Source organism: Aethalodelphis obliquidens, unplaced genomic scaffold (genome assembly GCF_003676395.1).
Source record: "Aethalodelphis obliquidens isolate GAN/ISIS:26980383/991018 unplaced genomic scaffold, ASM367639v1 scaffold7, whole genome shotgun sequence".
Lineage (NCBI taxonomy): Eukaryota > Metazoa > Chordata > Mammalia > Artiodactyla > Delphinidae > Aethalodelphis > Aethalodelphis obliquidens.
In genome coordinates this window covers 20,900,894-20,924,158 of record NW_020837951.1, presented here as the reverse complement: position 1 = coordinate 20,924,158, position 23,265 = coordinate 20,900,894, and the positions used below count along the sequence as shown (strand labels likewise).

At 35.8% G+C, this 23,265-nt stretch overlaps 1 protein-coding gene across 2 annotated transcripts in view; it reads left to right on the top strand.

The window, feature by feature from the left end:
* Positions 1 to 23,265, top strand: part of KIAA1958 (KIAA1958 ortholog) — a 172,306-nt gene that overhangs the window by 136,460 nt on the left and 12,581 nt on the right. For both annotated transcript variants that reach the window (XM_027105188.1, XM_027105187.1), the window contains one exon: positions 22,189 to 22,361. In XM_027105188.1, coding sequence (XP_026960989.1) covers positions 22,189 to 22,361 — 173 coding nt within the window. The remainder of the gene's footprint in view (positions 1 to 22,188; positions 22,362 to 23,265) is intronic.

The following is a 23,265-nucleotide window of genomic DNA, read 5'->3' as shown; positions in this document are numbered from 1 at the left end:
TAGTTGAAGAAAAAAGATGAAATTCTAGGATGTTAAAAAGGTACAGTGGAATTATATGTCTTGAATTCAGTGTTGAATTTCACTAGACTTCTAATGTTCTTTGTATTACACTGGAATTAGAAATTTTTACCATCATACACTCATTTCAAAGAGCTTTGAAAATGCTTTGGCATAGTTTATTTATTTGTGGTAAGTAGAATTAGGAAGAATCAGCAATATAGAATCCTAACAGTAATTGTGCATACTGTATTTAAGTGATTTTTATGCCTGTTTACTTTCTGTAATTCTTAAATTTTATAAATCAAATACCTTAACATACTTCCACTAGAAATTAATTTATAATTGATTATTTATACTGGATAAAGTAGCAGGTTCATCTTAGTATTAATCCACTCAGATTAAGTGAACTTTTATATCTACAGTTCATTATATTACAACTTTTTAAATAGCGTTTATAACAAAAGAACTTTTGTTTTATAAAGTATTTGTTACAAAAAAAAAACACCATCTTGCCAAAAACCATTACAATTTCTATGCATTGTGTATATTCAGTGATGTCGCTGTTGAGATTTTGCATGTTTTAGGTGCTCTTTCATATGTGTGTTTGTGGTATTTATGTGGAATTGTTAACCATTGCTGCTATCACTTATTGTAGTTAAACTGAAAAACTGTGCTAAGAGGCTGTGCCGGTCAACATTTGTGTGACTTGTGAAAGTATGTACTTAGCTGTTTAATATTTTGAACCAGCACTTAGTGGCCTCTACAGAAGGAAATGTTATAGTTGTCAAGTGATGCCAACTTCAAAATCTTGCTTCATATGTATGATTCCAGGTCAGCTTTCCTTCTGCACTTTCCCCAACTCTTTGAAAGGGAAACATTTGCAAAAAGAGAAAGCAAGAATTCTGAACTTTCCTAATATTCCCCCCTTAAATCTTTTTTTTTCCCTGATACTTGAGAAATTCAATAGAATGACAATGTAGCAGCATAATTTCCCTTGATCTAGATATTTTAGGTTGAACAATGTAATAACAGAAGACTATGAGGCACATACATTATCTTTGTTGGTTATCATGGCGTATTGTTTAAATCGCATTTAATAAGAATATTTAGTATTTTCATTTTATTTATGAGACCATGGAAACCTCAGAGTTCCCAAATATTAACTTTTATATTCAGCATTTGCGTAGACTTAGTTGACATATTTGGTTGCCTTATGACCATCAGAATTTTTTCATGCCTACCTGTCTTTAGTTTGCTTCCTGGTGTTTCCAGCTTGCCTCAGCAATTCCAAGCAAACTCTGACATTAGAGAGAACATTATTTCAATGGATTAATTCTACTATACTTTGTTAAATGGGGAAAATATCATTATACTTTATTTATACATGTATACTCAGAATGGAAGGGAAATATCATAAAATGTTAAGAAAAGCAGGCTCTTCCTTCCAGCATTCCAAAACTCACGTAATGCAGGGTTTCATTCTGACTGTTCAGTGAGTTTATAATTATAAGATTCTTTGAATAAAGGGACAGTCTCCTTAGTTACATAGAGGCTTTCTGTGTGACTGTCAGATATATGGTGGCAGCCAATGCTGTATTTGGAAACATTGCTTCTGAAATTGCTGATTTAATTCTAAGAATATTAAAATGAATTCAAGGCCCCTGCCACATCTTTGCTTACAGGAAAAGAAAGGCATATTTTAACTATGAGCATTTTCTCCAGAATATGCTTTAAACATTTGCCCCTCAATGGAGGTGACAAAGCAATAAAAGGAAATACAATTATGTATGTTCTAAAGAAGTTCCGCCCTTGTCCAGTGGCTTCCAGAGTGACACTAAAATATTTCTTTGTTCCTGCATTGGAAGTTTTCAGGCAAGATCTTTGTACTTACAATTCTTTTTATATTTTGAACACCAAAGATTATGGCGTGATATGTCCTGATATGATGATTAACAGTTTCTATTAGATAGTAATGGACACATTTATTTGAATCCTGCTCTTGGGTTTATTTACCCTGTTTGGGTCTTTTGTACTTTTTGTATGTCCTGAGGCCTTTATGCCTAGGGCAATTTTTTAATCAAATAATACATATATATTTATTAGGTTTCTAGTTTATAGAGTTTGTTTCCACCATGACTTTAACCTTTTTTTCACTGCTGAAATTAGACATAGATTTGCCAGATTAGCCTCATAGTTTGTACATTTTCGTTGTAATCCGAAAACATAACTTGTAACCCCATAGGCCTGAAAACTGGTAGATAATGACTAGAAGCATTTTGGATTCAACACAATCACATTTAGAGACTCATTGATCTGTTAAGGAACTTTGGTGATTTCATAGAATGAATGCTGTATACAACTTAAATAAGTTCTTCCCTTCCATCTTTCTTATAAGAATGATTTTAAAATTCCTTTTATTCTACCACTTGGAAGTTAATTGGGAATAAAAAGGTCGATTTACCAATTTGGTCAGTATAATTTAACACTAGGCATCTGTTTAGAAATATAACCACCACAATCGATACTTAGAAAAATTTTATGAAAAAATATGATACTGTTCTTTGAAGATGGATTTACTTTCCCCCTTTTTGATAGTCAATTTGATATATTTTCTGGCCACGTAGCTTTTAACTGATTTACATGAAAAAAGCATATGTGTGCTTGCTCACTTTTAAAATTCTCTTTTTAAGCTGCTACAATTATAATGTGTGAAAGAAAGAAGAGAAAGGTGTATTGAAATGGAGGGAAATTTCTGTTAATATTTAAAATGTGTGACTGTGATACTCTTGGTTAATTAATCTTCTGCCAGTTGATATTTGTAATAATATGATAGAACTTTTTTGTTATTAAGAATATACTATAGGTTTCGTTTTTATTTTGCTGCTCACTGATCTTTTACACCAAGATGTTTTCATCTTTATCAGCTCACTGTTTTTGCTTCATATTTGTCTGTGTACCTGTGCTCTAAATAAAATTCTAGTTTTATGTCCCAGTGGCTTATTCTGTTGTATGATAATGTTTGCCTCTAATGTAGTGTGATTTTTCTATTGTTTCCAGTATTTGTTGGTACAGCCTAAAACTTACAAGAAAAACAATCCAATAAAATCAGCTAATGAGTATCAGTGATGTCTCTATAATGAGAGCATGCTTTAATCACGGTATTTTGTCTGTATTTGGGTATGACCAGTCTTCATTCATTCAATAAATGGTACTGCAAAGCTGGCTGATTTTTGTAGCTGCAACAAACAGTTTAAAAGACAAGTTAAACCATGTTTTAAAAAAAATTGTCCTGGTCACAGTGCATTAGCCTCAGGATATAGTCAGTGCATACTGAGTAAAGCATCCCATGTCAGGTGTTTTCTCCTAACCACGGAGGAGGGGGAAATCATGGAACGAGAAGCATTTCTACATGTGAGTGCTCAGACACAGCATATAGGTAGGGAAGACACTTTCGGAAGGCATTTATAGCTAATTAATCATATGCTTCCTGGAGCCCCAGGCCTAAAAATCCTGTTAGTGGAGCAGAAGGCTCCACTGCAAACTCTGTCTTTCTGTCCATCTGTGGAGCTCTGTTAGCCATTTGTGTAAAGTCATACCAAGCTAAGTAGATGTCAGGTTCCAGACTTCCTCATTTTTAGGAAAATCTTTTCGGTCAGATAAATTCTCCATGTGATATTTGTTGCATTTAACACATTTGACAGTGCTCTTTGAGCAGAATAAGAATGGTTGTTCAAAATGATTATAATTATTAACTTCAGACATCCTTGTTGTGTCATTAAAGTTATTTAATAAAGAAAAGTAAATTAAAACCCCAGAAAATATAACGTTCTCTCTCACAATTATTTTGCAGAAATGCACATAAATTTCTTTCATGTTTGTGAATAGTCTCCCAAAGTATTTATCCATAGAAAGCTGAATATTCCAAATAGAAATAATTACTGTATTTTTGTATTATAATACTTTAAATTGTATTAAAACTACTTTATAAATGGTTATAGCTTAGTTTGTATTTTTAGTACTTTAGAAACAAGGACCTCATCTTCAAATGTGTTTACAAATTATACATTTAAAATGTAACAAATTTTATTTTTCCAGTTGGGGAAAAATATTAGAATTCAAGTTGAGGAATATTCACCCTACAAGTCAGAAAATGTTTTCTTTTTTTAAAAGTTTTATTTATTTTTTATTTATTAACGATAATCTTTTCTAAGAAAACTTTAAGTGACTAAAAATGACTAATATGTATTAAATACTTAACTTAATACTTGGCGATAACATCATCGAAAAGATGTGTTAAAAAAAAACATTGAATTTGGTAGCAGACATTTTCAGACTGAGCTATTTTTCTTTTTTTTATAAATTTATTTATTTATTTATTTTTGGCTGTGTTGGGTCTTCATTGCTGTGCACGGGCTTTCTCTAGTTGCAGCCAGTGGGGAGCTACTCTTCCTTGCGGTGCGCGGGCTTGTCATTGCGGTGGCTTCTCTTGTGGAGCACGGGCTCTAGGAGCGCGGGATTCCTTTCCTCTTCTTTCTCTCTTTCTTTCTGTCATATTTGCTAGAAGTTTGTCAAATTTATAGGTCTTTTCAAAGATTACATATTTTCATTTTTTATCTATCCCAATTTATATCTTTTCCAGTTCATTAATTTGTTTTATTTTTATTGATTCACTCTACTATTTTTGAATTTGATTTACTTTCTCCAGTCTTTTGTATTGAATAATGCTCCCTTTTTTTTTAATAAGGATTTTTAATTTATTTTATTTGTTTATTTTTGGCTGCATTGGGTCTTTGTTGCTGTGCGTGGACTTTCTCAAGTTGTGGCGAGTGGGGGCTACTCTTCGTTGAGGTGCGCGGGCTTCTCATTGTGGTGGCTTCTCTTGTTGCAGAGCACAGGCTTTAGGCACGCGGGCTTCAGTAGTTGTGGCACGCGGGCTCAGTAGTTGTGGCACACAGGCTTAGTTGCTCCACAGCATGTGGGATCTTCCCAGACCAGAGATCAAACCCGTGTCCCCTACATTGGCAGGTGGATTCTTAACCACAGTGCCACCAGGGAAGTCCCAGAACTATTGTTTTTTCAAAAAGCATTTTCTTTATTAAAATTTATAATGTTTTAAAAACGTTAAGGCAATAAATAAATATTCATTGTGAATAATTTGGCAAAAACTAATAATAGGAAATAAAAATCACAGGAATCTTACTACACATAAATAACAACTTTTAATGTTTTCCTGTTTTATTTTGGAATTTTTTATGCATAAATGTACTTCAAAAATTGTAGTCAAATTGTTTTTACTGTTTTTTACATTTTAAAAGGTATTTAGCCTTTGAAAATGTGATAATTATATGGTTACATGGTTTTTCACTGCACAGTTGTACCAAAATCTATTTTACAATTCTTTTGTTGGTTTGGGTTTGTTTCAAGTTTTTCACTTTTATAAATTTGCCTTAAAGAACACCCTTGAGCATACATTTTTGTACATATCTCTGGTTAAATCCTTAGGATAAATTTCTAAAAGAGGAATTCCTGGGTCAAATAAAAAGAACATTTAATTTATTTTTCCTACATACACATTTCTAAAGTCCTAGTGATTTTTAAAATTTGCAAGAATAATACATTAATATTGTAAAACTTAAAAATCCCAGAGAAGTCATTATTAACCAGTGTGATGTGTATTTTTGCAAATTTTTTTCTATACTAGTGCAAGTTCCCCCATATCTTAGGGCAGTCTTTAGATATGGACCTTTTTGTATTTTTGCCAATCTAACAAATGAATTACATCCTATTTTGATTATAATGTCTGATTACTATTGCTTTTTGTTATTTGTATTTCTTTGAATAATTGCGTGTCATATTCTGGGCCTGTCTTTTCCAGTTGATTTGGAGAACCTTTTCATGTGGACTTTGTCACTTTGTTATAGGTATTTTCTCCAGGACTATTTATTGTCTTTTAAAATTTATTCAGTGCAGAACTTTTGAATGTTTATGTCTGATTTGTTAATCTATTTTTACACCTCTAGGTTGTGTCAGACTGAGAAAGGCTTTCCTTATTCCCAAAATCATGAAAATTGTCTTCTTTATGGAAACAGCTTTTTGAAAATAGATCCATTTGGAAATGTGTTATTTGCTTGTCATATGAAATAAGAATCTAAATTTGCTTTGTTTTTTGTATTTTTTAACATCTTTATTGGAGTATAATTGCTTTACAATGATGTGTTAGTTTCTGCTTTATAACGAAGTGAATCAGCTATACGTATACATACATCCCCATATCTCCTCCTGCTTGTGTCTCCCTCCCACCCTCCCTCCCTACCCCACCCTTCTGGGTGGACACAAAGCACCGAGCTGATCTCCCTATGCTATAAGGCTGCTTCCCACTAGCTATCTATTTTACATTATTTGCTTTGTTTTTGTTTTTCCAACTCAATAGCTTATTCTCTTAAAGCATTTACTGAAGAGTCCATGTTTTCCCCAGCAATTTTAATTGGAGCCTTTATTATACAGTTGGCCTTCTGTACCTGTGGGTTTCACATTTGCAGGTTCAGCCAACCTCGGATCAAAAAAAAAAAAAATCCCAGAAAGTTCCAACTTGAATTTTCTGCCAGGCAACTACTTACATAGCACTTACATTGTATTGGATATTATAAGTAACCTAGAGATGATTTAAAGTATACAGGAGTGTATGCATAGGTTATATGCAAATACTAGGCCATTTTATATGGGGCTTGAGCATCCTTGGATTTTGGTATCTGTGGGGGTCAGGGTGGGGCAGGTCCTGGGTGACTGTATATTCAGTTTGCATATTTACACAGACCTTTTCTGGACTATTCAGTAGCATTAATCTATTTGTCTATTTCTTTACCAGAACTTAACACTTTAAATTATTGCAGTGTTATAGTACATGTTTTTATCTTTCAGGGCAGGGCCTGCCAGTTATTATTTTCAAAATTGCCTTCCTTTTTTTATGCATTTACTCTCTAGATAAATTTTAGAATCAACCTGACAAGTAACAACAAAGAGGGAGATTTTAATTAGAATTACACTGAATTAAGGATTACTTGAAGAAGTTAAAAATCTTTATATTATTGAGCCTTCCCATACAGGTACATGGTATAACTTTTCATTTATTAAGTTTGTATATACAGGTACACCTCGTTTTATTGCAGTCCACTTTATTGAGCTTTGCAGATACTGCATTTTTTTACAAATTGAAAGTTTGTGACAACCCGATATCAAGCAAGTGTATCAGCACCATTTCTCCAACAGCATTTGCTCTCTTCATGTCTTTGTGTCATGTTTTTGGTAATTCTGGCAGTATTTCAAATATTTTCTTCATTATATTTGTTATGGTATCTGTGATCAGTGATCTTTGATGTCACTATTGCCAAAAGGTTACAGCTCGCTGAAGGCTCAGACTTTGGTTGACATTTTTTAGCAACAAAGTACATTTAAATTAAGGTTTGTATATTTGTTCTTTTAGACATAATGCTATTGCACACTTAATAGACTACAGTGTAGTGTAAACATAACTTTTATATTCACTTTGGGAAACCAAACAAATTGTGTACCTTTATTGCGATATTCGCTTTATTGTGGAAACAACCTGCAATATGAGATATGCCTGTACATTTTTAATTTTAAGGATTTGGGGTAAAGTTTTCTTATTGAATTTTAAAACAGAAAAATGCACAGATCATTAGTGTACAACTTGATAAATTTTTATGAAGCAAACGTATTGCTGTAACCACCCAGAGGAAGACAGAACCCCAGAAGTTTCCCTCGTGTGGCCTCCTCCCTTTGTTATCTCCCTAAGGTATCCACTATATTACTTCACCATAGAGTCATTTTCATCTATTCTTGAATTATATAAATGGACCATTTCAATGTACTCTATTGTGTCTGGCTTCTTTTCCTTAACATTGTGTTTGTGGGATTCATCCATGTTTGTACATATGATTTGTTCCAGTAGCCCATTCCTCCTTTATTATGTAATAGCTCATTGTATAAATATTTTACAGTTTCATATGCATTCTGCTATTTATGGACATAGGGTTATTTCCAGTTTGGGGCTATTTATTTAATATTTATTTATTTGGTTGCACCAGGTCTTAGTTGAGGCTTGACAGCTCCTTAGTTGTGGCTTTCCAGCTCCTTAGTTGTGGCACGTGGGTTCCTTAGTTGTGACATGTGGGCTCCTTAGTTGCGGCAGGCGGGCTCCTTGGTTGCAGCTCACGGGCTCCTTAGTTGCAGCTCACCGGCTCCTTAGTTGTGGCATGCGAACTCTTGGTTACGGCATGCCTGTGGAATCTAGTTCCCTGACCAGGGATCGAACCTGGGCCCCCTGCGTTGGGAGCATGGAGTCTTAACCACTGCACCACCAGGGAAGTCCCTATTTATTATTAATTATGCTTTTGTGAACACTCATATATACAGGCCATTTAGTACACACGTACACATTTCTGTGTGGTATATACTTAGGTGTAGGATTGCTGGATCATAGAATGTGTGTTTGTTCAACTTGAGTAGTTGCTGCCAGTTGGTTTCCAAAGTGTCCAAATCGACAGTCCTACCAGCTGAGTAATAGTGTTCCTGTTGTTCCACACCCTCATCAACACTAGATATTTGCATATTTTGTTTTTTATTTTAGACATATTGATGAGTATATTTTAATTTATATTTCCTGAAATATAAATGATATTTCTTATTTTATGCCGTGCCCATTCAAGTTTGTCCTTTTTTTTTTTTTTTTTTTTTTCCTTTTTGGTAGGCGGGCCTCTCACTGTTGTGGCCTCTCCCGTTGCGGGGCACAGGCTCCGGACGCGCAGGCTCAGCGGCCATGGCTCACGGGCCCAGCCGCTCCGCGGCATGTGGGATCCTCCTGGACCGGGGCACGAACCCGTGTCGCCTGCATCGGCAGGTGGACTCTCAACCACTGCGCCACCAGGGAAGGCCCAAGTTTGTTCATTTTTAATTGGACTATCTGCCTTCTATTTGATTTGTCAATTATATGCACTTCAAAAATTTTCTCCCACTATATATATGACTTGCCTGTTTACTCTCCTTATGGTACATTTTGATAAATGTCTTTTTAATCTTAATGAAATCCAATTTATCAAATTTTCACTTTTGAGGTAATAATATTGATGTTCTGTTTAAAAGTATATACCTACCCCAAGGTAATAAAAAAATGGCCTCCTGTGTTTCCTTCTAGAAGCTTTATTGTTTTACCATTCACATTTAGGTAATAAGTTTGGAATTGCTTTTTTTGTTTAGGTGTGAGGTAGGCATTCAATTTGCTCATTTTGTGCTACGGATTTTGGGTCTGTGTTTATGAGCTGTGCTGGCTTGTAATTTTATTGTGTTACTCTTGTCGTATGTTTATAGAAAAGTTATGCTGCCCTATAGAAGACATTGGATAGTGTTCCCTCTTTTTCTATTCTCTAGCAGAAGTTTTAGGTTTGGCATTGTAGTTGATCCTTGAACAACACAGGTTTGAACTGCACAGACTCTTCTTTTTTTCTTAATAGTTTGTTAATTTTGTTAGTCTTTCAAATCCATCTCTTGGTGTTACTTTTTTTTTAAATAAATTTATTTATTTACTTATTTTTGTCTGTGTTGGGTCTTCATTGCTGCACGCAGGCCCTCCCCAGCTGCGGCGAGCGGGGCCACTCCCCGTTGCAGTGTGCGGGCCTCTCACTGCGGTGGCTTCTCCTGTTGTGGAGCACGGGCTCTAGGCGCGCGGGCTTCAGTAGTTGTGGCACGCGGGCTCAGTAGTTGTGGCTTGCGGGCTCTAGAGCACAGGCTCAGTAGTTGTGGCGCATGGGCTTAGTTGCTTTGTGGCATGTGGGATCTTCCCGACCAGGGCATGAACCCGTGTCCCCTGCATTAGCAGGTGGACTCCTAACCACTGTGCCACCAGGGAAGCCAGTGTTACTTTTTTTATTGTAAGTTTATTTCCTATTTCATTGATTTCTGTTCTTATGTGTACTGCTTCCTTCTTTTTATTTTTGGGGTTGTATTTGTTTCTCTTTTTATAATTTCCTGGTATAGTTGATATTCAATCTTTCTTCTGAATTTAATGCTATCATTTTCTCTGTAGGCACTGTAATAACCACATCCCACAACTTTGACACATTATATTGTCATTATCATTCATTTTGAAGTATTTCCTAATTCCCTCTGATTTTTAAAAATTCTACTGATATTCTGAATGACTTAATCTTTTGAAATGTTGAGGACTAGCTTTATGTCCTAGCACTTCTATTTTTGTAAAAGGGTTATGTGAATTCTTGACATTTGCTACAACATAGATGGATCTAGAGGGTATTATGCTAAGTGAAATAAGTCAGAAAAGGACAAATACCGTGTGATCTCACATGTGGAATCTAAAAACAAAACAAACAAGCAAACAAAAAACAAAAACACTCTTAGATACAGAAAGCAAATGGGTAGCTTCCAGAGAGGAGGAGGATAGAGGCTGCAGTGAAATAGGTGAAGGAGGTTAAGAGGTACAAACCCCAGTTATAAAACAAAGAAGCCACAGGGGTGTAATATACAGCATAAAGAATATAGTCAGTAATGTGGTAATAACTTTGTGATCATTTTATAATGTATGCAGTTGTCAAATCACTATGTAGTACACTTGACGCTAACATAATATTATACATCAACTATATTTCAATTTTTAAAAAAAGTATCATGTACCTTTGAAAAGAATGTCTATTCTGCCATTGTTATGTTGTTCTTTGTATATCAATTACATCCAGTTTGTTGCTTGCATCATTCATATCTTCTATATCTGTACAATTTTTTGTCTGCTTGTTCTGTCAGGTATGTAAAATGATGTATTAAAACCTTAGTTGTAGTTTTGCCTATTTCTTTTTTAAATTCTTTCAAGTTTTGCTTTTTATATTTTGAGGCTGTATTGTTAAGTCCATACAAATTTAGGATTGTTGTATCTCTCTGTTGAATTTTAAAACATCTCTTTTTATTTCTGGTAATGAATGCTTCTTGCCTTAAAGTCTGTTTTGTCTGATACTGTATAGCTATACCAGCGTTCCTTTCTTTATTGTTCACATGGTATACCCTTTTTTTTTTTATTCTTTTGCTTTCAACTTTTATACCCTATTAATTCCTATGTGTAAAGAACATATATAGCTGGGTTTTGTTTCTTATGTAGACTGACAACATTTTTTAAATTGAAGTATAGTTGACATTCAATATTATATTAACTTGAGGTGTACAAGATAGTAATTCAACATTTGTATACATTGCAAAATGATCACCACAGTCATCTGTCATCATACAAAGTTAATACAATATTATTGACTATATTCCCCATGCTGTACTTTATTTTTTTAATATAAATTTATTCATTTATTTATGTACTTTTGGCTGCGTTAGGTCTTCGTTGCTGCACATGGGCTTTCTCTAGTTGTGGTGAGTGGGGGCTACTCTTCCTTGCAGTGCACAGGCTTCTCAGTGCGGTGGCTTCTCTTGTTGCAGAGCCCAGGCTCTAGGCACACAGGCTTCAGTAGTTGTGGCACGCGGGCTCAGTAGTTGTGGCTCACGGGCTCTAGAGCACAGGCTCAGTAGTGGTAGTGCAAGGACTTAGTTGCTCTGCAACATGTGGGATCTTCCCTGACCAAGGCTCGAACCCGTGTCCCCTGCATTGGCAGGCGGATTCTTAACCACTGTGCCACCAGGGAAGTCCCCCAGAAGTTTGTACTTCTTGATCCCCTTCACCCATTTCACAACCCCCCTACCTCCCTCCCCTCTGGCAACCACCAGTCTGTTCTGTGTATCTATGAGTCTGGGTTTTGGTTTTTGTCTTGTTTGTTTGTTTTGCTTTTTAGGTTCCACATATAAGTGAGATCATACAGTATTTGTTTTTCATAGGCTTTTTTCACTTAGCATAATACCCTCAAGGTCCATCTATGTTGTCATAAATGGCAACATTACCTTTTTTTTTTATGGCTGAGTAGTATTACACACACACACAGAGAAACCTGCTTTATCCATTCATCCATCAGTGGACACTTAGGTTATTTCCATATCTTGGTTATTGTAAATAGTGCTGCAATGAACATAGGGTTGTATATATTTTTTCAAATAAGTGTTTTTGTTTTCTTCGACTAGATTGAATTTCTACAAACAGTAGAATTGCTAGATCATACTGTAGATCTATTTTTAATTTTTTGAGGAAACTTCATATTCTTTTCCACAGTAGCTGCACCAATTTTCATTCCCACCAGCAGTACACAATGGTTCCCTTTTCTCCACATCCTCACCAACACTTGTTATTTCTTGTCTTTTTGATAAGAGCCATTCTGACAGGTGTGAGGTGATGTCTCATTGTGGTTTTGATTTGCATTTCCCTGACGATTAGTGTTACTGAGAGTCTTTTCATGTGCCTGTTGCCCATATGTACGTCTTCTTTACATCATGCTTTCTTTCTTGGTTCTTTATTTTGTTTGTTAACTTGTCCCAAGTTTTGCTTGATAGATTGCAGATGTTGGATTTTTGTTTTTAACTCTTTTTCTGCTGATACTCCTTTATTTACTCTTACTTGAAAATCCTATATCCATTCTAATAGTTGTTTCTTTTGTTTTTAACAGATTTAAACACATATTTTTAATATAAAAATTAATTAACATTGGTAATCTCTCCCTTCTTTTTTCCTCTTTGCTTTTTATCCTTTCCAAAGAGGATGAGCTCTTAATCATATTTTTTCTATCTTTCCTCTCCCCTTTTCCCTTATTTTATTGAAATTATGGGGAATTTTAGTTCAAGATTTTGTTCTATCACACCCCATCTCTTTTCACAGTCTTTTCTTAACAATTGTGTTGAGCTCACTTGCTACATTACTCAGTGTTAGAAGTAATTTTTTGCTTCTTACTATACCTTGTACCCAGTATCTTTCCCTTTCTTTGATTCATTTTTCATTTTGTTTGCAAATATCCACGACTAACTTTTTTTTTTAAGAAAGGGTGCTTGGATGCTACTTCTTTCATGACTGAAAATATCTTTCTTTTGCCTTGAATGATACTTTAGCTAGGTATTAGAATTCTTCACTTATGGTCCTTTTCCCTCACAGCTCTGAGGAGACTGAGTCATTGTTTTTTAGTATCACAGATGAAAAATCTAATTCTTGTTATTCTGCTGATGGCTTTTTCCCCCCTACCAGAAAGATTATAGAATTTTCTTTTCGTTCTTAGATTTTGGAAATTTCACCAAGATATGTTTATATATGTGTCTTTTCAGTGTGTCTCTTTGACAGTTCATGAACCTTAACACCCTAAAGATTAAAATCTTTCTTTGATTAACAGAACTTTTCATATATTATATCTTTGATTATTTTATCCTATCCTCTTATAACCTTTTCTCTTGAATTCTTATAAGGTGGATTTTGTTTCTCCATAGTCTGTCTTCCATGCTTCTTAACTTCACTCACATAATTATCAGTTTTTTTATTACTTTGCCTGCCCTTCAGGGAAAATTCCTTCCTAATCACTAATTTGTCCTTTAGCCGTGTTCATTCTCATACTCAGCTCTTCTCAGAATTTTTAAAATATGTTTTTTCAATCATTTAAAGTTTCCAGGATCTTCCTTGTTCTACAATGAAAGCTGTTCTTGTTTTAAGGATGCATTATCCTCTCAAATATATGTATCTATCTTTTAAATTTTTTCTTTGGTTTTCTGAATTAAGTCTGTTTTCAGGGGGAGGATAGGGGATGTGAAATTAGTTGCTCTGCTTGTGTAATGTGGTAACTTCCATGCTTTTAGTTTTCCCCAGTTGCCAAGTGATGCTTGTTTGTATGTTCACATTTTAAAATGAAAGTCTAGATTTATCATTATTGATAGCTTATAGGGATTTCCTTAGACATTATTCAAGGTTCCTGTTTGAACCTGGGCAGAGCTCACTTTTGCAGGTAATAGTTAAGCACAGGGTTCTGCAGGTGGACTTCACCTAGCTGAATGAGTGGACAAAGAAGAGCCCATGAATAAGCTTCCCTGCAGGGTATATGAAAGGAAAACAGGCTGGGAAGCCAGGAACTCTCTCAGATTAGACACAGGGAAGGTGCTACCTGAGAGATGGTGTACATTTGGGGATTTCTTGCTTTTTGTAGCTGCTTTCCTTTTTTCCCTCTCTGTCCAATGGGGCTGCCCAGAGTTACCTGAGGCAATGCCCCTTTTCTCTCTGACCTTGAGGGTAGCCTTCCACAGCAGATTCCCTCACTTTACACACTGTCCTGTAAATGATGTAAGTGGCAGCTACGTATAGAAAGCAGGATAATCATTCAGATCTGGCTGTCCTTAGGTTACACTGCCATGATCCCATAGTCCCCTCCCACTCCCACGGCCTGCTCTTCCTAACTTTCAGCTCAGAGTTTGCCTGTTTTCTAGTGAGGAAAAAAATTCAAATCCTCCTTTAGTAGTCCCTTCTTTTCCCTGTATTCAGTTATAAGTTCTTACTTTTGTTTGTTTCTCCATCAATATACTCTCCTAAAAATGTCCTCAGCACTGTAACACTAGAACTTTTACTCAAAAATTTTAAAAAGCAGTTAAATAAACATAATCCTTAAATACAATCATGAAGGAATCGTATATGTCATTTCATTTTCACAAATTTCTTTCCCATTATGTAACTGTACAAGCATTCTTTCCCTGTTTCTCTATATACTAGGACATTGGTTTCCATTTTCAGTGTACCGTCTCTGTCCTGTGATAAAAAAATATATTAGTTAAGGTCGTTTAATTATTTAATGTAATAATTAAACTTAGTCATCCTATCTTGCAGTGTGACTCTTTTCTACTCCTCTGCATATTAAAGTAATGGGGGGAATTCCCTGGTGGTTCAGTGGTTAGGACTCCTGCTTTCCCTGCCGAGGGCCCAGGTTCCATCCCTGCTCAGGGAACTAAGATGCCACAAGCCCCGCAGCAGCCAAAAAAATAAAATGATGGGGACTAGGCTGTGTTGCAAATAAATCATTTTGTTGTTGTTGTTTTTAAAAGCTATAGTGGTTGTTTAACTAAATCAGACTTATGAAGGTTAATCTGAGTAAATTTGGGAGGCAAGGATATTTTTCAGAAGCACAAGTGGCTAATATCTAAACTGTATTCCTTACTAAGCATTTTATCCCTATAGTACCTGATTCCTTTGCTGTAGTGACCAGGGCATAGAGTCAGCAGGACCCAGGTGCAAACTGTGGCTTTATTACTTGCCAACTCCATGACTTGGGACAGCACAGTGCCTGGTACAGAGAGAGTACCTCAGTAAATATTGGATGAGTGATGTATGAAGTTACTAAATGTGTGAGGTTCAGTTTCCTTACCTGTAAAATAGGTATAAAGTTGCTTAGAGACTACAGATAATTTACATAACTCTTGGCATGTAGTAAGCATTCAGTTAGTGCTAGAGGCAATGATAGTAAATTTTATACTAGAATCCTTTCATTAATATCAAGCAAGTCCCAGCAATAATGTGAGTTATGTCAGCTTAGGAGGGTGGTAAGAGCAATATGCCTGCATGACTCAGTTGCTTTGGAAAGCATTTCTAGCACTGTTTACTGCTCTCTTGCTATAAGCATTTATTAAAGCAGATTGTGTGTTCAGCAGTTCAAAGCAGACTTAAAGGGTGAAGACACAGTCTTAAGGAGCATATAAACCAGTTGAAGAGATCTTCTGGGCACAATTAGATTATTAGTTCCAAGGAATAATAAAGCAAATCTGGGGCTCATACTGAAGGAGAGAATAAGGGAGTTGGGTTTGTATGGGGAAAGATCACATAGATGTGAGTTTGCAATTGGAATTGGAATTGAAAAAAGATACTGTTTGATTGGTACAAAGACCATGGAGGGATTTCTCAGGCTAAGGGTAGGGAAGGTGTGATGTGGGTGTCCTGGGCACAGGCAGAGGCTAGAGAACAACAAGAGGCTGGTGGTTTGGAGTTCCTGAGTGGGTGCAGAGAAAGATGAGGTGAGTTAGATGAAACCACTTTGTATATCACCTTGGTAATGCCTTAACTCATTTTGCTATTTCTCAGCCTTTCTGTGCCTGGTTTGAATACAGAAACATTCCAGAGAGGGTCAGAACCATTAGAAAAAGTACAAGTTGGCATTGTTTTCACTGTGAGATGGTTTACCTTGATTTTTTTTTTCTATCCAAAGACAACAATTTCAACAGTTTAAGCCCAGTGTTAGTGGATTACAGAGTATGAAACATGGCCAGCTAGTGGTTGTGGATTTACTCTGATGACTAGTATTTAAAGTGGACACATTGAGGAACACCAGTCTTCATCTGAAGTAATTTGACAATTGCATTTTTTTTTCTTTTTGTAGCCCAGACCTCATCAATACCAAGGAGGTGGAGGGGGGAGGAGGGAGGGTTGCAAGGGAGCATGGCATGAACCCTACTCCTAGGAGGGAGAGACCCTTTTTTTTTTAATTTTTGAATTTTATTTTATCTGTTTTTTATACACCAGGTCCTTATTAGTCATCAATTTTATACACATCAGTGTATACATGTCAATCCCAATCTCCCAATTCATCACACACACCCCACACCCTGCACCGCTTTCCCACTTTGGTGTCCATACGTTTGTTCTCTACATCTGTGTCTCAATTTCTGCCCTGCAAACCAGTTCATCTGTACCATTTTTCTAGGTTCCACATATATGCACATATATCCACATATATGTATGTTAACATACAATATTTGTTTTTCTCTTTCTGACTTACTTCACTCTGTATGACAGACTCTAGATCCATCCACATCTCTACAAATGACCCAATTTCGTTCCTTTTTATCGCTGAGTAATATTCCATTGTATATATGTACCACATCTTCTTTATCCATTCATCTGTCGATGGGCATTTAGGTTGCTTCCATGACCTGGCTATTGTAAATAGTGCTGCAGTGAACATTGGGGTGCATGTGTCTTTTTGAATTATGGTTTTCTCTGGGTATATGCCCAGTAATGGGATTGCTGGATCATATGGTAATTCAAGATTTAGTTTTTTAAGGAACCTCCATACCGTTCTCCATAGTGGCTGTATCAATTTACATTCCCACCAACAGTGCAAGAGGGTTCCCTTTTCTCCACACCCTCTCCAGTATTTGTTGTTTGTAGATTTTCTGACCAGTGTGAGGTGATACCTCATTGTAGTTTTGATTTGCATTTCTCTAATAATTAGTGGTGTTGAGCAGCTTTTCACATGCCTCTTGGCCATCTGTATGTCTTCTTTGGAGAAATGTCTATTTAGGTCTTCCCTCCATTTTTGAATTGCATTTTTTTTTTTGATACTGAGTAGCATGAGCTGTTTATATATTTTGGAGATAAATCCTTTGTCCATTGATTCATTTGCAAATATTTTCTCCCACTCTGAGAGTTGTCTTTTCATCTTGTTTATAGTTTCCTTTGCTGTGCAAAAGCTTTTAAGTTTCATTAGGTCCCACTTGTTTTTGTTTTTATTTCCATTACTCTAGGAGGTGGGTCAAAAAAGATCTTGCTGTGATTTATGTCAAAGAGTGTTCTTCCTATGTTTTCCTCTAAGAGTTTTATAGTATCCAGTCTTACATTTAGGTCTCTAATCTATTTTGAGTTTATTTTTGTGTATGGTGTTAGGGAGTGTTCTAATTTCATTCTTTTAAAATGAAAACTGGTAGCTGTCCAGTTTTCCCAGCACCACTTATTGAAGAGACCGTCTTTTCTCCATTGCATATCCTTACCTCCTTTGTCATAGGTGAGTTGACCATAGGTGTGTGGGTTTATCTCTGGGCTATCTTGTTCCATTGATCTATGTTTCTGTTTTTGTGCCAGTACCATATTGTCTTGATTACTGTAGCTTTGTAGTATAGTCTGAAGTCCAGGAGTCTGATTCCTCCAGCTCCGTTTTTTTCCCTCAAGACTGCTTTGTCTACTTGGGGTCTTTTGTGTCTCCAAACAAATTTTAAGATTTTTTGTTCTAGTTCTGTAAAAAATGCCAGTGGTAATTTGATAGGGATTGCATTGAATCTGTAGATTGCTTTTGGTAGTATAGTCATTTTCACAATATTGATTCTTCCAGTCCAAGAACATGGTATATCTCTCCATCTGTTGGTATCATCTTTAATTTCTTTCATCAGTGTCTTAGAGTTTTCTGCATACAGGTCTTTTGTCTCCCTAGGTAGGTTTATTCCTAGGTATTTTATTCTTTTTGTTGCAATGGTAAATGGGAGTGTTTCCTTAATTTCTCTTGCAGATTTCTCATCTTTAGTGTATAGGAATGCAAGAGATTTCTATGCATTAATTTTGTATCCTGCTACTCTACCAAATTCATTGCTTAGCTCTAGTAGTTTTCTGGTGACATCTTTAGGATTCTCTATGTATAGTATCATGTCATCTGCAAACAGTGACAGTTTTACTTCCTCTTTTCCAATTTGGATTCCTTTTATTTCTTTTTCTTCTCTGATTGCCGTGGCTAGGACTTCCAAAACTGTGTTGAATAATAGTGGTGAGAGTGGAAATCCCTGTCTTGTTCCTGATCTTAGAGAAAATGCTTTCAGTTTTTCACCATTGAGAATGATATATTTGCTGTGGGTTTGTCGTATATGGCCTTTATTATGTTGAGGTAGGTTCCCTCTATGCCCACTCTGGAGAGTTTTTATCATAAATGGGTGTTGAATTTTGTCAAAAGCTTTTTCTACATCTATTGAGATAATCATATGGTTTTTATTCTTCAATATGTTAATATGGTTTTTCACATTGATTGATTTATGTATATTGAAGAATCCTTGCATCCCTGGGATAAATCCCACTTGATCATGGTGTATGATCCTTTTAATGTGTTGTTGGATTCTGTTTGCTAGTATTTTGTTGAGGATTTTTGCATCTATATGCATCAGTGATATTGGTCTGTAATTTTCTTTTTTTGGAGTATCTTTGTCTGGTTTTGGTATCAGGGTGATGGTTGCCTCGTAGAATGAGTTGGGGAGTGTTCCTTCCTCTACAGTTTTTTAGAAGAGTTTGAGATGGATGGGTGTTAGCTCTTCTCTAAATGTTTGATAGAATTCACCTGTGAAGCCATCTGGTCCTGGACTTTCGTTTGTTGGAAGATTTTTAATCACAGTTTCAATTTCATTACTTGTGATTGGTCTGTTCATATTTTCTATTTCTTCCTGGTTCAGTCTTGGAAAGCTATACCTTTCTAAGAATTTGTCCATTTCTTCCAGGTTGTCCATTTTATTGGCATACAGTTGCTTGTAGTAGTCTCTTAGGATGCTTTGTATTTCTGCGGTGTCTGTTGTAACTTCTCCTTTTTCATTTCTAATTTTATTGATTTGAGTCCTCTCCCTCTTCTTCTTGAAGAGTCTGGCTAAAAGGTTTATCAATTTTGTTTATCTTCTCAAAGAACCAGCTTTTAGTTTTATTGATCCTTGCTATTGTTTTCTTTGTTTCTATTTCATTTATTTCTGCTCTGATCTTTATGATTTCTTTCCTTCTGCTGACTTTGGGTTTTGTTTGTTCTTCTTTCTCTATTTCCTTTAGGTGTAAGATTAGATTGTTTATTTGAGATTTTTCTTGTTTCTTGAGGTAGGCTTGTATAGCTATAAACTTCCCTCTCAGAACTGCTTTTGCTGCATCCCATAGGTTTTGGATCATTGCGTTTTCATTGTCATTTGTCTCTAGGTATTTTTTGATTTCCTCTTTGATTTCTTCAGTGATCTCTTGGTTATTTAGTAACGTATTGTTTATCCTCCATGTGTTTGTGTTTTTTACATTTTTCTCCCTGTAATTTATTTCTGATTTCACAGCGCTGTGGTCAGAAAAGATGCTTGATATGATTTCAGTTTTCTTAAATTTACTGAGTTTTGATTTGTGACCCAAGATGTGATCTATCCTGGTGAATGTTCTGTGTGCACTTGAGAAGAAAGTGTAATCTGCTGTTTTCGGATGGAATCTCCTATAAATATCAATTAAATCTATCTGGTCTATTGTGTCATTTAAAGCTTCCATTTCCTTATTTATTTTCATTTTGGATGATCTGTCCATTGGTGTAAGTGAGGTGTTAAAGTCCCCCACTATTATTGTGTTACTGTCAATTTCCTCTTTTAGAGCTGTTAGCAGTTGCCTTATGTATTGAGGTGCTCCTATGTTGGGTGCATATATATTTCTAATTGTTATATCTTCTTCTTGGATTGATCCCTTGATCATTATGTAGTGTCCTTCCTTGTCTCTTGTAACATTCTTTATTTTAAAGTCTATTTTATCTGATATGAGTATTGCTACTCTAGCTTTCTTTTGATTTCCTTTGGCATGGAATATCTTTTTCCATCCCCTCACTTTCAGTCTGTATGTGTCCCTAGGTCTGAAGTGGGTCTCTTTTAAACAGCATATATATGGGTCTTGTTTTTGTATCCATTCAGCAAGCCTGTGTCTTTTGGTTGGAGCATTTAATCCATTCACATTTAAGGTTAACTATCGATATGTATGTTCCTATGACCATTTTCTTAATTGTTTTGGGTTTGTTTTTGTAGGTCCTTTTCTTCTCTTGTGTTTCCCACTTAGAGAAGTTCCTTTAGCATTTGTTGTAGAGCTGGTTTAGTGGTGCTGAATTCTCATAGCTTTTGCTTGTCTGTAAAGCTTTTGATTTCTCCATCGAATCTGAATGAGATCCTTGCTGGGTAGAGTATTCTTGGTTGTAGGTTCTTTCCTTTCATCACTTTAAGTATATCATGCCACTCCCTTCTGGCTTGTAGAGTTTCTGCTGAGAAATCAGCTGTTAACCTTATGGGAGTTCCCTTGTATGTTATTTGTCATTTTTCCCTTGCTGCTTTCAATAATTTTTCTTTCTCTGTAACTTTTGCCAGTTTGATTACTATGTGTCTTGGCATGTTTCTCCTTGGGTTTATCCTTTTATCCTGTATGGGACTCGCTGTGCTTCCTGGACTTGGGTGGCTATTTTCTTTCCCATGTTAGGGAAGTTTTCGACTATAATCTCTTCAAGTATTTTCTCGGGTCCTTTCTCTCTCTCTTCTCCTTCTGGGACCCCTATAATGCGAATATTGTTGCATTTAATGTTGTCCCAGAGGTCTCTTAGGCTGTATTCATTTATTTTCTTTCTTTTTTCTTTATTCTGTTCCGCAGCAGTGAATTCCACCATTCTGTCTTCCAGGTCACTTATCCTTTCTTCTGCCTCAGTTATTCTGCTATTGACTCCTTCTAGTGTAGTTTTCATTTCAGTTATTGTATTGTTCATCTCTGTTTGTTTGTTCTTTAATCCTTCTAGGTCTTTGTTAAACATTTCTTGCATCTTCTCCATCTTTGCCTCCATTCTTTTTCCGAGGTCCTGGATCATCTTCACTATCATTATTCTGAATTCTTTTTCTGGAAGGTTGCCTATCTCCACTTCATTTAGTTGTTTTTCTGGGGTTTTATCTTGTTCCTTCATCTGGTACATAGCCCTCTGCCTTTTCATCTTGTCTATCTTTCTGTGAATGTGGTTTTTGATCCACAGGCTGCAGCGACAATTGCAATTTAAAATCTGTTTGCTCTCCTCTGAGACAATGTGAGCCTCTCTGGAGTATCCCACTCTTTCCCTGATATTCTACTTGACCTTCCATTCTGACTCTAAGCTAGCTGATGGGTTGTGGAGTCAGGGTTGAAATCTCTCTCTCTTTATCAATTTGTGAAAAGAAATAAAGAAATATGCTAATACCATTTAATTCAGCACTGTCCAGGATGACAAATAAGATATTTGAGACTATATATTGCAGAGAAGTAACAGCTCTTCATGTGCTAAGGAAAAGAGAAAGGATGTATAACTTGTCTTCCTTTCTTTCTATCCTTTTGTCGTTGTTGTTAACATAAATGCTATTTTTTTACAGTGAAAATTTTAGATAGAACATTCTTTGTTTTTCTGCATTCATTTTTTCCCTTCTATTATTGTAATGCCTGCATTAGTATATCAGTTAATACATATGGCAAAATTGTTGGGATTAAATGCATGGTTACTATATCGATTTCATGCTATAAACATTGTTCCCTACTGTATTTATTCTAATTTATGTATACTTGATAGAAATTTCATTTTTTAACGTGTTATATCTCTTAGGAGTTTTCTCCTATTTAACATGATCCAAAGATACAATTCTGTGAAGGAGGGAATGGCAAATTATTTTAATGCCTTTTATTGTTTTTGTTTCTAGCCTATTCTACTAAGCTCAACAAATTTCCTGTATTTAATATGAATGATGACTTGAATGATCTGTGTACCAGTGCAGTAAGCCCAAATACGACCAAAGCAACACGGTATGCCCTGAATGTGTGGCGATATTGGTGTATGACCAATGGGCTCAAAGATCACACAGACATCACCAAGGTAAGAAACCCTTAAGTTTACTTCTCCTTTTGGTCAACTTCACTGAGCTTCCATGTGCTAGGCACTGTGCTAAGTATTGTGGGGAACACGGAACAGGTACTTTCTGCCTGAGGAAACTTTGAAAGACCATAAAATAGAAAGAAATATATCCACAGTACAAAACAGAATTTAATACGTGTTCTCGGAATTTATAGATCAGAAATGCCAAAAATATTCAGATGGAGAAATTAATTTCAGTTTGTTGAGACTAGCAAAGGAATTGATATTTAAACTGTATTTTGAGGGAGAGGTAGGGTTTCAACAGAATTGAAGACAACGGTCTTCTAGGCTGAGTCACATAAGGAAGAGTAAAATTTAGCGGGATAGACCCACTTGCCTGCACCAGAGGTTTCATATATGGGAGTAGTGGACTATAAAACTGGATTTTGACAACATCCAGTGAATGTTGGGAAACCATTGAAGTTTTGTTTTGTTTTTGTGTTTGTTTGTAAGGAGAGATTTTATTTGAAGGATTATTGGGGGGGCGGGCAGCAGAGAAGGGACCGTTATAATAAAAACACTCTGACCATAAGATCTGCAAATGTCTTAAGGGTTAGGTGAAAGGGAAACACTGAGTTTTTTTGAACAGGAAGGAACATAAGAAACATAATATTATAGAGCAATTAATTGGAGGTGATGAGCAAAAGTATATTTAGTATTCTTGGTCCTCAATTTCCCCAGTTGTAAAATGAACCCTTAGAATCTCTTCCAACTTGAAATGTTTGAGGGTTGTGAATAGAAGGGAAATTTCTTGGACTTGTAGAGTCAGAACAGAAAGATGTATTTTGATTTGGATATGTTGAGTTTAGATAATAGAGATGTCTACCAGATGGTTATGTCGAATAAGCATTTGGGAAGGTGGGAC